Genomic DNA, 13,394 nt, shown 5'->3' with positions numbered 1-13,394 from the left:
TACAGGGTTTTCCCCCGTATTGTTAACCCGGGTCCGCCCCATACAGCACTATGGTGAATGCCTCTGAATAAAAGTGATCGATAGTGGTCAATGAGGGGAGCTTTGAGCTGCCACACGGTGTGCTATCCCCCCACATCCATTCCCTGACTCGTTTCGCACCGCCTTGCCGTCGAAAAGTATGCAGCGCGTCGTGGGCTAGGCTTTAATTAAGGTTATTACTCGTACCCATTGCGCATCTGTTATGAGCTTCGCAATTGAACTTCAGAATGGGTCGTAGCGACACCGCAGCCTGCAGCGTTAAAGTCGCTCATTGGTTATTTAGCTAAGATCATTGGCCGCATGAGGCTACTGTGCTCCTATTGATTTCTCCTAAGTGTTGACAAACGCACTACTTGTGCCTTGCAGTTTGAGTCTGCCTCAGTCGGATGCATAGAGAAGCGTTTTTTTGCTCAACGTCATTTCAAGTTTGATCAATATCGTCGTGCTGGTCCAATTGGAGGAGCTGTATTCACAATCTGATCCGCCACTCGCACCACCACCATCTTTAGGAGAAGTCCTTTCTTTTGCCCACAGTTGCAGAAAAATTGCTCGGCAGCCCGGCGTGCACCTCAATGAACCTGACTGCTGCACTGTGAGCGCAGAGCATTCATCTGGGGGGCTTTTGCGACTGCTACTGCGTATGTTTTGGTTCAAACAGTTCCTTTTTTAGGGGTTGCTTTTCAGAGCTCGGAGAAAAATGGCACAAAGCGTGTTCCTTTTTTTACTATGGTTTTTCGGCAGCTCCCTCGCAGGCTTTCCCAACCAGATAAATATAGGTAAGTGGACCATTAATTGTTCTGACGTTTGGTTTTTTATGCATTGCCGCTAGTTTTTTGTGTTTGAGTGTGTGATCTTGCAAGATTGTGGCCGTCGACGCAGCAGAAACTGCACGTAAGTGAAAGTAGCCCAGTGACCGGGTTAGTAGCGTAGGCTATGAACTTGCATGTCGACTGAAGATTGTGGGGAAAACAGCTGGACACATTTACGAAACCTTTTAAAAGAATCACACCAGTTCCACGAGGCTCCGGTTCACATTATGAGAGCCGTTTTGTGGTACAAATTGCACATCTGGACTACAACGAAAACATAACGAAACAACTTAATGAGTCATGGCATATTTGAAAAAGAGTTTTATAAATATAATCCACTAGCCTCTAGCGTGGTAAAGGGACGGGGACATGACCATGCACGTCCGTGCCAAACTGTGGATTGATAGGTTCCCCGGTGCCATATATTTCGTTTAGGTTAATGAAAGTTATATGCATAATATCGACTATTACATTATTGCTGACGTTAGTATTCATCCCTTTTTTTCTTTCAAGGGGGGCTCTTCATGCGGTCCACGGTGCAGGAGCACAGCGCTTTCCGCTTTGCCGTGCAGCTCTACAACACCAACCAAAACATGACAGAGAAACCGTTTCATCTGAATTACAACGTTGATAACCTCGAGTCCTCCAACAGCTTCGCCGTTACCCATGCGTGTGAGTACACCCGGCATCATAAAAACAGGTCCCGGTACAATAGCGTAGTCGTAAAATGTATTCTCTGGGCGCCTTGAGCCAAGATTGTCAGTCGTCTCTTCTCACTACCCCCTTTCCTCCAGCTGCCTCACAGCCTACTGCCTGAGAATTTAAAGTGATGATTTGAATCTATGGGAAATGCAAGTAATGCTTACACCACACAGAAAGTGTCACTGTGTGTCATAGTGCCATAGTGTCGGGAAAAAATCCTAGAGCCCAATGAAGCTTTGAATCATCTAACCCATATTTTGTCACTGTGCTGCATGACTTGTCATTCAGCTGTCACAGAGAGACTGTATGATGTCAATCCAATAATCATCAACAGTAAAGGACCACAAGGAATTAAGCTCACCTTAAGAATCTCAAAGGTGCTTGTCCAACTCAATCATGACAAGATTGATCTTGTTCTACAATCAAAAGAAACATTTCAAAGAGTGCATCTCTGAAAAGGTTATTGGTATCAATGCAGTAGCGTGCTGTTTATTATTTGACATCAATCAATCATTTCAAAACAAATATCATTCAAGTGCAAAATAAGCCATGTCATACTAATACAGGATGACTGGCTTTCGGTTAAGTCGAAGCATTTTTGTCCCATTCCCTTTTAGTTTTGTGGTTGTTTTGATCACACCGCTGTGACGCTGACATTTGTGTCTGATACATGGACACTTTATCATCAGTTAAAGGTGTACTGCCCTGAGAAACAAGAAGAATTTTAAAAAGCGTATTATTCATCTGAAATGGTCTGTGGGCACACATTTCTCTCAGAGTTTGTCTTTTTGAACTCGAATCAAGTTCCCTTGGCAACACTCTTGAGTGCTATGACTCTGTAGATATGGAGACGGCAGAAGTGGTTACACAACAGCGGATCTCAAGGATTCCGTGTGGGTGATTCTGAAATGTGCCTGCCTTTGCCAAGTGTGTGTGAAGTGGTGTGTGCGTGGTGGTGGTCTAGCTGTGCAGTGGTGGTGATGATGATAGTGGTGGTGGACATATTATGAAGGTGTTTGAAACACATTTGAATATGTTTCAGTGTTGTGTGTGTGTGTGAAGGCGTTGCAGGCCTGTTGACTACATAGAGATTGTAATGCGTACAAGGACGTCCCTTGGTTAACACAACAGATCCAGTTTGCAGGCTTATCTTTTGATTTGTGCTACCAAACTAAAGACAAACACAATGTGTATCATCAGTCCCTTCCTAGACCTACTCATGACATTCCAAGTCACAACATCCTTGACAAGAAGTTGTTTGTGGTGGTCCATACCAATCCTGATTGTGTGGTTCCAGGGGCGCTGATAAAATTTTGGGCCCCATGAAAGATTCAAATTTTGGGCCCCCAAAATGACAAAATATGTTATCAGCATCCTTCCAGGGCCCTGTCAGAGCTTTTGGGCCCTTAGAATCTGTAACACCTTACCCCCCCTCGCGGCACCCATGTGTGGTTCTTCACTTTTATGGTTAGGTTCCCTGACTGAGTAGGGTCTCACTCTAAGGTGCTGCACAAAAGCATCAAAGTTTCTGAAAGAACTGGTGTGCGTTCCCTTTTTGTCATAGCTTACATTAACCTTCCCTTCCTAGTCCCATTGACAATCCCCCCTACCACACACACGCACACACACACACACACGCACGCACGCACGCACGCACGCATGCACACACTCACGCACGCACGCACACCACCCCACTCCATTGAAGTACATCCTTTATTAGATTTCTTATAACATTGAAGTTTACAGTCCTTGAAATGAAATTGTTAAGCCCTGTCACTGCCAGTACAGACAACACTTGTCCACTGCCCCTGCCACTGCACACACACACACCTCACATGTATGCACATGCACATCGTATACATGCTCTCACACCTCAACTGCCCACCCACCCATCTCACCCCCCACCCCTTCTGATCATTCTATACGGTGTCTTACATCAACTACTCCCCCCCACACACACACACACACACACACACATGGACATACGATACACACTTACACCTCAACCCACCACCACCACCACCCCACCCCACCCCCTCCTCTCACCATGGTCATTCCATACGGTGTCTTGCAGGCCTCTGCGGTGTCAGTTCATTAGCAACCAGACCTCATATTGCCTCTCCTGTGTTGTCACTGAGGGGAAAGGAAAATCTATACCTACTCAGCCAACCCCAATGCAAGCAAATAAAGAGGGATTTGCCTGGGCTGGGCTGGGCTGGGCTTGGTGAAAGGCTTGGCGTGCATAGAGCTGCTAGTTTGTCTGGGATGGGTGGAGGACAAAGCAAAGACTATGTGATGGAGATAACGAGAGAGAGAGAGAGAGGGGATGAAAAGAGAGAGAGGTGAAAGGGTTGAGTTGAGTTGCCGCAATGACAGCTTCGCTTTGCTTTCCGAGAGTTGAAGTTGCACAAGACCAGACGGGGAAGAAACAGCAAGCGGTAGAAAGAGAGAGAGAGAGAGAGAGAGAGAGAGAGAGAGAGAGAGAGAGAGAGAGAGAGACAGAGAGAGAGAGAGAGAGGAGAGGGTTGAGTTGAGTTGAGTTGAGTTGAGTTGCGGTAATGACAGCTTCGCTTTGCTTTTTGAGAGTTGAAGTTATAGAACACCAGACAAGAAAGAAACAATTAGAGGTAGAAATAGAGAAGGGGCGAGAGACACAGAGAGACACAGAGAGACACAGAGAGAGAGACAGAGAGAGAGAGAGAGAGAGAGAGAGAGAGAGAGAGAGAGAGAGAGAGAGAGAGTCGAGTTGAGTTGCTGTAATGATGGCTTGGCTTGGCTCTCCAAGAGAAGGTGAAGACCAGATGATGAAGAAACAGAAAAAGAGAGAGAGAGTCAGAAAGAGAGAGAGAGATTCAAGTTACGGTGATGAAGGCTTGATTTGGCTTTCCAGAAAGAAAGTTAAGAAAGACCAAATGATGAAGAAATGGAAACAGAAAGAGAGGTGGTGAAAGACAGATAGAGAGAGCTAGTAAGAGTTCAAGAGAGAAAAGTGAAGAAAGACAGAATAATGAAGAAACAAACAGAGAGAGGTAGAGAGAGAGTGAGAGAGAGAGAGAGTGAGAGAGAGGGAGAGAGAGAGAGAGAGCGTGATTCAAGTTTCTGTGGTGATGGCCACAAGTCTCGATCCCAACCCCTAAAGAACCGTTGGCAGCGATAAGAGAATGGGAACAAATAAACAAAAGGGGTAAATAAATAATAGATAACGCCGCGCAATTTCACGCGTGTTGAAGAAGCAAGGGAGCATGGGAGGCAGGCAGGGGAGAAAAGAAAGTGAGAGGGCTAGATTTCAGAATCTAATTAAATCCAGGGGCAGACTGCTTGCGAGATCCAAAGGGCTCCGTTGGGAGCGGTTGCCCCATTTCTGCTCTCTCCGCGCTCTGTCACACGGCTCGAATAGCTCCATCAAATAAGACGCTTCAAGACTGCCTTCCTTTCCTCTCCGACGTACCACTAGGCACTCGGAGAAGATGGCTTGATGATGGAGGCACAGCTGTCATTTTGTTACAAATGTGAAGACAAAGATATTAACTCCATGCCAGTGTGCTGGAGTGTGGTGAATATGCGATGGGGGCTGACACCAATAGGCTTCTTGCTCGGTGTTACCAACGGCCTGTCATATGCCTATTGACAGATCAGCTCATTCTTTCATCTTTCATGTGTTTACGCCGGCATCCCCGCAAAACGCTGCCGCACGCCAGCCATATGTTTCATGTCACCTTTAGGTTTGTGTGAGGATTTGCACATCTATCTATTCTGAGGCAATCCCACTGAATCAGACAGACCAGCTTTAGCTCTCGTTGTCAAAGTTAGTTTTTTTTCTCCGCGGCTATTAATATGCACATGATTAATGCCCAGTGCAGACTTGTGTAACTGTTACCGTCGGCAATGGTGACGGGCGGCCTTGTTATTATCCAGTCCTCTGCCAGTCTTCTGCTTTTGTAAGAGTTTTTCAAACAGTTTCATTGTGGAAAGCAATACGAAGCAATAGAGGAAGTGCAATGAAGAGCATTGCTTCGTCTGATCTCCTTGTGTGGAGGGTACAGTATCATCGCAAGTCGTCTTTGTCAAGCCTTTGGCTTGCAAAGAGAAGGTGGGGAAGACCAGATGATAGACAGAGAAGAAATAGAGAGAGCTAGAAAGAAAGACAGAGAGAGAGACAGAGACAGAGAGACAGTGAGGGATGTAAGTTTTGTCTGTGTGTTGGCTGGGAATCAGAAGAGCTCACTCGTTGGTGGCTGGCTGCTACAGTATGGGCTCGGAAAGGTGGGATTGGATAGGTGCAGTGCGCCGAGACGATGGCCCAAGCTGTGTACCAGTACTCGCCGTCGCAGCCCATTTCAGCACACCGGCTCCGAATGCCTTGCCTTGTTCACTTACCACCTCGTTCTTTCACTCGCCTGATTTTCAGACAGACATTTTCTGGGTAATGTCCCTGAAGTAAGTTAGTGAGCAGTGAGTGTTTTTTTTTCTTCTTTCGCCTCGTAATTCCACATGCAGCGAAAAACGGGAGCTCCATTTTATTAAAGATAAGAGAGGGGAGCGGAAGAGATGAGCTGAACTGAAGACCGGGGTAATTTCCACTGCCAGCCAGCTGCCAGCTCACATTGGAGCAGATATTAATTGGACATGATCACTCACTTCTAACTAGCAAAAGGTCCCCATCACCACCACCACCATCACCACCACCTCCACCATCCCCATCCACTGTATCCGGTGAGACTCTCTTCCCCTTTCAAGGTGCTTCAAACTCCACACTGGAGCGAGTGACACACTGACTGCTCTGCTGCGCTGTGCTGTGCATGAGTGAAAGTGTGTGACATCGTTTGTAACAGTATGATGTCATTTCTGAAATGGGGCAGGGTAGGGTAGCCGTGGCTCGCTGCACAATTTCCCAGAAGAGATCATATGAGATGAGAGTGTATAATATGCATCCAGTCATCCTGCGGCAATCTTATGTGCTCCCAAATGCCTGGATGACTTCATCAGGCTTTGGCGTACTATATATCATGACCATCCTAGCCTAATTCTGATGCTGATGCAATGGCAACAACAAAGGATGAGCACATTAACACCCCCCTGCAGCACTACCAACACCAGGAAAAAAAATCAATGGCTGTGTTTGTCAGCAGCTCATATTTGGGAAAACACCAGGTGTCTAGTCTCGCCCGTGTGTACCGGTAGACGACACAATTGCACAGTGCTTATATGATCAGGTGACATCCTGGAAGAGATTCCGATGGCGCTGTGCTGCTGTACTCAGGGTGACAGCCTTTGCTGGGCCCGGGACAAAGTCATCTGAAAGGGCCCCCTACCCAATACATACAATGTAATGGGGACCCAATTCTGGGCCCTCTATCTCCCTGGGCCTGGGACAACATACCCCTTTGTCCCCCCCTGTCGGCAGCCCTGCTCAGGGCTAGCGATAGGCGTAGGCAGACAAGGCGGTCGCCTAGGGCACCAAATATCTTTTGCGGCCTGAATATCCCAAAGAACTAGAATGTCAAGAGAAAAACGAACATTGAACTGTACGTTGCCACTGATTATTTATGGAAACTTACAGTATGTAGGTGCTAGATCAGCTGTTCTCAATCAGATGTACGATGCTATGTTTACAAATGCCAATCTCTAAAAGCACAAAAAAGGAAAGCTTGTGCTCGCCTAGGGCACCAAATTGCATAGATCTGGCCCTGGCTGTGCTGTACATTCGATACTCCTGAACAAATCGGCAAACCGAAGCAAGGGCAGACGTTGGGGAGCTGCCAACTGCTTGTTCAGGCCTTCCCGGGCTCTCGTCTGTGATTGGCAGATGACGAGGCTTGTATGTTCACACAACTACTGTACGCTTGCCTCCCTGCTGCTGTTGTCATGTCTTTGTGTGTGTGTGAAGGCAAAAAAATGTGACTCACGCTGAAAACATATTTCTGTTTTGAAGGAAGGGTGCACCATGGCGTGGCGGCCTCACTGCAATGAGCTTTGCACTGTTAAAAAATGTTTGTTGACTCAACTTAACTCAATCAAGTCATCGTGTTGCCTTGACTGAGATAAGTTGGGTAAACTGTGCATATGTGTGTTAGTGGAAATGCCCAGCCTGAATAGATTTGAAGGATAATTTTGAGGTTTTCATTGTTGTTCACAATTTACTTGAAGTAGACATAGATAATTGATTGTAGACATTGATAAGTCTTAATACTTTATTGTGATTGCTAATGACTTCACTCAACATGACAGCAGCAGTTATTCCGCAAGCAACACTTTGTTTTTACAGTTCACATTTTTCCATACACAGCAGTCTGGCAACATATTCTGGCACAGTAATGTCTACAGACAACAGGCAGTTGAAATGCTCCATCATATTGTTTTGTAGTATGTTTTGTTTGTTTTTGGGAGATTTTTTTTTTTTGTACTCACAGCAGCACCACACAAGACTGGCATGCAGATGTGCCTTTATGTAAGTGAGCTTGTTGACTGAGGAGTTTTAATGTGACATGACGTCCTAAGCAAAACTGACAAGTAGACACATGCTGTATCCACAAAAACACAGTTAAAAAGAACGCAGTGAGAATTCAACACTTAGAGAGTCAAGTTAACATCCTTTAGAGTGTATTTGACCCCAGAGTACTTTCTAAGTGTTGAATTAACACTGCATTTTTTTATTATGCACCTGCTTCATCCACAAAATTATATCTGTATTCTAACGGCATGTACAGTAACTGTAGTGGATGAAAATAGGCTTGGCTTGGCTTGTCCCGTCCCTAGGTTTTCATACATTGCTTAAGCCCACCGTTTTGGCAAACTAAACAAGCTGCCTTATGCTGTGAAAGGCTTCATTAGGAAATGAGGCATGAGTTGTTTGTTTTTTTTTCTTCCAGAAGTCAGACTTGGCAGAGCAACAGAAAACAGCGCAATCATGTGTGCCATGTGTAGTGGCCGAGTGAAAAATATCAAGGCCAGATAAATAAATTCACATCGTCCTCTCCTTTCCTGTTGCATGACGCATTTTGATAGAAGCGTTGTAGAGCGGTCTGGTTCAGGCCTTGGTTACCATGACCACAACAGTAGTCAACGCATCAAGAGTCAAGACCAATGAATCTGGAAGAAATGTCTTCATTGAGCAAACCGGCCTTTTTCATCCCAATGCATTTTATGCACAGTTATTGGAGGTTTTGTTGCTTGGTTATAACAGCGTATAACAGCCCCTGTTTTATTTTTTGTTGACTATGAAGTCCAGTATAACCATGTTTAACATGATCAACTTACACAGTACTCTAGGGTTAAGTTTAGAACTCACTTGCAGGGTTTGAACAATGCAATATTACACAGTGTGGTGCACACTGCTGATACACGAAGGTGTGCTGTAAAAATGAAACATTACCGGTTATCAATTCCATAATTATTCTTTTAATAAAGATGGTACGGATGAGGGTAAGAACAAGAATAACAGTATGAATAGTGTTCAAAATAAAGAAACAATTCTGAACTTTAATAAAAACTCTAAGTGTACAGCAGCTAGAGGCTTGCTTCTGTTCCAGGGTAGCAGTTTCCACCTTTGCTCCTCTTTGTGCCTCTATATTTCTGTCTTCATTTTAATCTTCCCAGAGGTCATCTCTTCAGCTCGCAGCATTGCCATAGATTCTGCGGAATAGAGATCTCTTGTGCGATTTTTTTTGTTGCTACTATTTCTTCGGGCTCTTGATTTTGGCTTGTTTGATTCTATTTTTTGTTTTGTTCAGTCTGCCCCCGACATGTCCCCTATCCTCAAACCTCAGCCGTGCCTCCTCTGTCTTTTTCTGTTTTTATTTGTGTGTGTGTGTGTGTGTGTGTGTGTGTGTGTGTGTGTGTGTGTGTGTGTGTGTGTGTGTGTGTGTGTGTGTGTGTGTGTGTGTGTGTGTGTGTGTGTGCGTGTGCGAGTGTTTGTGTGTGTGCGTGTGTGCGTGCGTGCGCGTGTGTTTATTTGCGTGCGTGCATGCGTGCCTGCATGCGTGCGTGTGCGTGTGTGCATGTGTGTGAGGCCGTGCTATTGCTGTTATTCTTGCTTTCTGTTATATTATTCACAGTGAGTGCAGCTGCCACTGCACGGCATTGAGTTTTGCCCAAGCCAAGATTCTACCGTACAACTCAACAATACTACCACTACTACTACTACTACTGCTGCTGTTTGCTCTATCTGGAGTCTCTGCCTGGCTGTGCCCATTATAATTGACTGTGTGTTGTGTGTTATGTGCTGTGCTGAGCTATGACTGGTGTTGTCGAGGCATCTCAAAAAACTTGCTTGTAAATACCCCCAGACTCTGAGACTCAGAGTCATATTTCATCATGCTCATATTTGTGTAGTTTTAGCAAAGGTAGCCTGGTTCTCACCAGACCTGTGTGTGTGTGTGTGTGTGTGTGTGTGTGTGTGTGTGTGTGTGTGTGTGTGTGTGTGTGTGTGTGTGTGTGTGTGTGTGTGTGTGTGTGTGTGTGTGTGTGTGTGTGTGTGTGTGTGTGTGTGTGTGTGTGTGTGTGTGTGTGTGTGTGTGGAGGCCTGGAACACTTCAGGAATCCTCCACGTCTTGAGCCAGAAAATAGACAGAGCATTTATTGCTTCAATCTCAGTGGCAGCTCGCATTGAGGAGTCACAGGACAGATTGGAGACTATATTGGCTCTTTAGAAATTAACAGAAAATGTTTTTTGAAGGAATTTGTTGGTGGCGAGGATGGGTAGAAAGATAGATAAAGCCATGCCTTCTGAAGGTGAAGCCAACACATGCTCTCCCAGATCTAATAGTGGAGCTCATGAAGCTGCGCGGAACTACAGGTCGGGCAAGAGCCAGGGAGTACATGGTTTACATGGCTACATTTTTGTCCTGACTGCGCGAAACTAGCTGCACACAACTCAAGCTTTGATTGTTGGAAACCGCTGTCGGTCAAAAAATGAGCTCACGTGATTGGCTGCCATTGTCTTGCCCCTCCTCACAAAACCGTGTTTATAAACAAAACAAAAAACATCCATAGCAAAGGGGAACATGAAACTTATTTGGCCTTAAATGAACAGTCAGCCATTTTGTAAATAGCTCATCTTACATCTCCCCTCAATTAAAGTAATTGAGTTATTACCTTTCTCCTGTGTTTCCAGCTGTTCTCTGCGTCTGGTAGTAGTGTGGATCGGCACTGCCCTCACGATCCGATTCGATCACGATTCGGGAGGTAGCCATTCGATTCTATTCTATCCGATCCGATCCGATTCAATTATAAAATGCATTGCAATGCATTACATTTCTACTGAAAGCAAAGCAGTCAATGATGAGGCAATACAAGTAGTCAGATACTGAGCAACAATCTATTGGCTGTTTTCTGTATCAGTCTGTATCAGTCTTGCAATGTTTTACTTTACTTTACTTTACTTTACTTTATTTGTTCAGGACATTGCACATTAATGAACATATACATACATGTACATATATGTAAACATGCCAGATTGTAGCCCAAGGGCTAATTTCCATCTGGTGTCCAATAGGCAGGCTAGATGTTTACAAGCAATAGACTTTAAAATAAAACAGACTGTTAGTAACAAAAGAAATAAAACCCACTACAGAAGCAAAAGGCATGCATGTAAATAAAAGGAAAAGAGAAAAGAAAAAGGTCCCAAAAAATAGGGCCATGTGTTATGTGAGTGTGTGTGTGCGTGTGTGCGTGTACACTGTGTAGAGGCTCAGACCATCAGTGTGAACACGTTTTGAAGTGCTTTTATTTAATTTAACATTCATTTTCTCCCGAAATATCCATGGAAGTAATTGAAACGTAAAAAAATTGCCGGATCGATTCTGGAACTTGCCGAATCGATTCTGGATCGTCCATGCCCCGCATCGATTCGGATCGCCGAATCGATCATTGTTGACACCACTAGCGTCTGGTGATATTACTTCTTAGCATGTGTTATTGAACTGAATGGGACCAGTTTTCCAAAAAATGGTGGACTGCTCCTTTAATTTGAGAAGGCTTAGGTATAGATATATACTGTATGTCACAATGTTGTTTTGGTCCCAGGCTAAATTAAATGGGCCGTATGGTATGCTGCTAGCCGTCGCCAAGATGCAGCTACTGGAGTGGACTTTCATGGCCATATGAAATTAAAACTCAGATTTTCTGCTTCTCTTATTTTTCGCACAGTACTGTACCTGCTCTTGAATGAAATTAATCTGGCCAAATTTTCTCACTAAGTGTGAAGTGGAGCTACTTTGCGTTTCTGTGCATAATGTATGTCCTTATGCCTTCAAAATCACCCCAGTAATGAGTTATGTGGCAAGGGCCACTCTTTTTGTCAAGGTGTCTTGTGTGAAGGAATTGGATGTCCTCTCTGCTAATATTTCCTAGCAGCACAATGCGTGGATAGAGGCTGTGACTTGCTTTGTTCATGTTCAGATTAAATACTCATTCGACCTGACATACGCAGAATTATTGGAATGCAAACCTTTAAATAGTCAATGGAAACTAATTTACGTATGTTTGTATATGACTGCAATGGCTTCTATCATTCTACAATACGGAGGGGGAATAAGGGGGAAAGAATAAATGAACATGGTGGAAGCTTTAGATAGCCTACCACATACTGTACTAATGTGTCCTAGTTCTTCAGTTGTACCTAAGCTCTGAAGGTTCTGTATTTTAAGCATATCATTGTCAAAAATAATTACTTATTTTCTTCGGTGGGGGCACAACAAACCGAAAGCCTCTTTTTTTCAAAAGTTAAAACACTTTCTTGACAATTGCTTTTAAGCCGCAACATTAATTGAATTAGTGACTGGCAGCAAAACAGAATGTGGCTGTGTTTTTCCTTAATCCCTCAGGCCAAGCTTTGTAAATTTGCCGCGTTTAGCTCAGGCAAAAAGGAGACATACGGTATGTCCCACTTTGAAGTAGGATACGAAAATGACTTTCCCTGGTCCATTATGTGGTTCAAGGCCAAAACTTCCAGGTTCAGCATTTAGCATTTGTGAAACAGGAGGGCTTCAAAGCAAAGAGCATTTGATTCTCTCCCTGCAAACAAAAACATACACACGTTTGCGCGCACGTGCACACACACACACACACACACACACACACACACACACACACACACACACACACACACACACACACACACACACACACACACACACACACACACACACACACACACACACACACACACACAGGTCTGGTGAGAACCAGGCTACCTTCGCTCACCTTTGCTAAAACTACACAAATATATATGAGCATGATGAAATATGACTTTTACTTCTCGAGCAGAGTCTGGGGGTATTTACAAGCAAGTTTTTTGAGATGCCTCGACAACACCAGTCATAGCACAGCACGTGCACACACACACACATACACACACACACACACACACACACACACACACACACACACACACACACACACACACACACACACACACACACACACACACACACACACACACACACACACACACACTCCTCTGATGGCCTTGGCTTCCACATAAAGGCAGGGGATGTATGGGGAGGGAGGGAGGAAGGGCAGGTTGGTAGGCGGGTGGGAGGGGAGTGAGGGGATTGAAGGAATTGTGGAGGATTGTGTGTGTGTCGTGCCTTGTGCCTTGCTTTGTGTACCCAAGCCACAGTGCGTTGGTGGGTGGGAAAAAAAGAAGGAAAAGAAAAAAGCGAAACGGCATCAGGCCCAGACTTTCACACTGGTATTTATTAGCCCTCTCGCCTTGATTTGTGTTAAAAGAATAAGCGGGTGCTCCCCACCAACCTGCCGCTTTAATCCAGCCCACCCCTCTCTCTCTCTCTCTCTCTCTGTCCCTCCCTCTCTCTTTCTCTCTCTCTCTCTCTCTCTCTCTCT

At 44.9% G+C, this 13,394-nt stretch overlaps 1 protein-coding gene across 1 annotated transcript in view; it reads left to right on the top strand.

Moving 5' to 3' along the window:
- Positions 1-736: 736 nt before the first annotated feature.
- Positions 737-13,394, top strand: part of gria3b (glutamate receptor, ionotropic, AMPA 3b) — a 199,701-nt gene continuing 187,043 nt past the window's right edge. The window contains exons 1-2 of the mRNA XM_063190195.1: positions 737-815; positions 1,362-1,520. Of these exons, the coding sequence (XP_063046265.1) occupies positions 737-815; positions 1,362-1,520 (238 nt within the window). The remainder of the gene's footprint in view (positions 816-1,361; positions 1,521-13,394) is intronic.

Source organism: Engraulis encrasicolus, chromosome 23 (genome assembly GCF_034702125.1).
Source record: "Engraulis encrasicolus isolate BLACKSEA-1 chromosome 23, IST_EnEncr_1.0, whole genome shotgun sequence".
Lineage (NCBI taxonomy): Eukaryota > Metazoa > Chordata > Actinopteri > Clupeiformes > Engraulidae > Engraulis > Engraulis encrasicolus.
The sequence above is the reverse complement of the archived record's forward strand: the minus strand, read 5'-3'. Positions and strand labels throughout refer to the sequence as shown.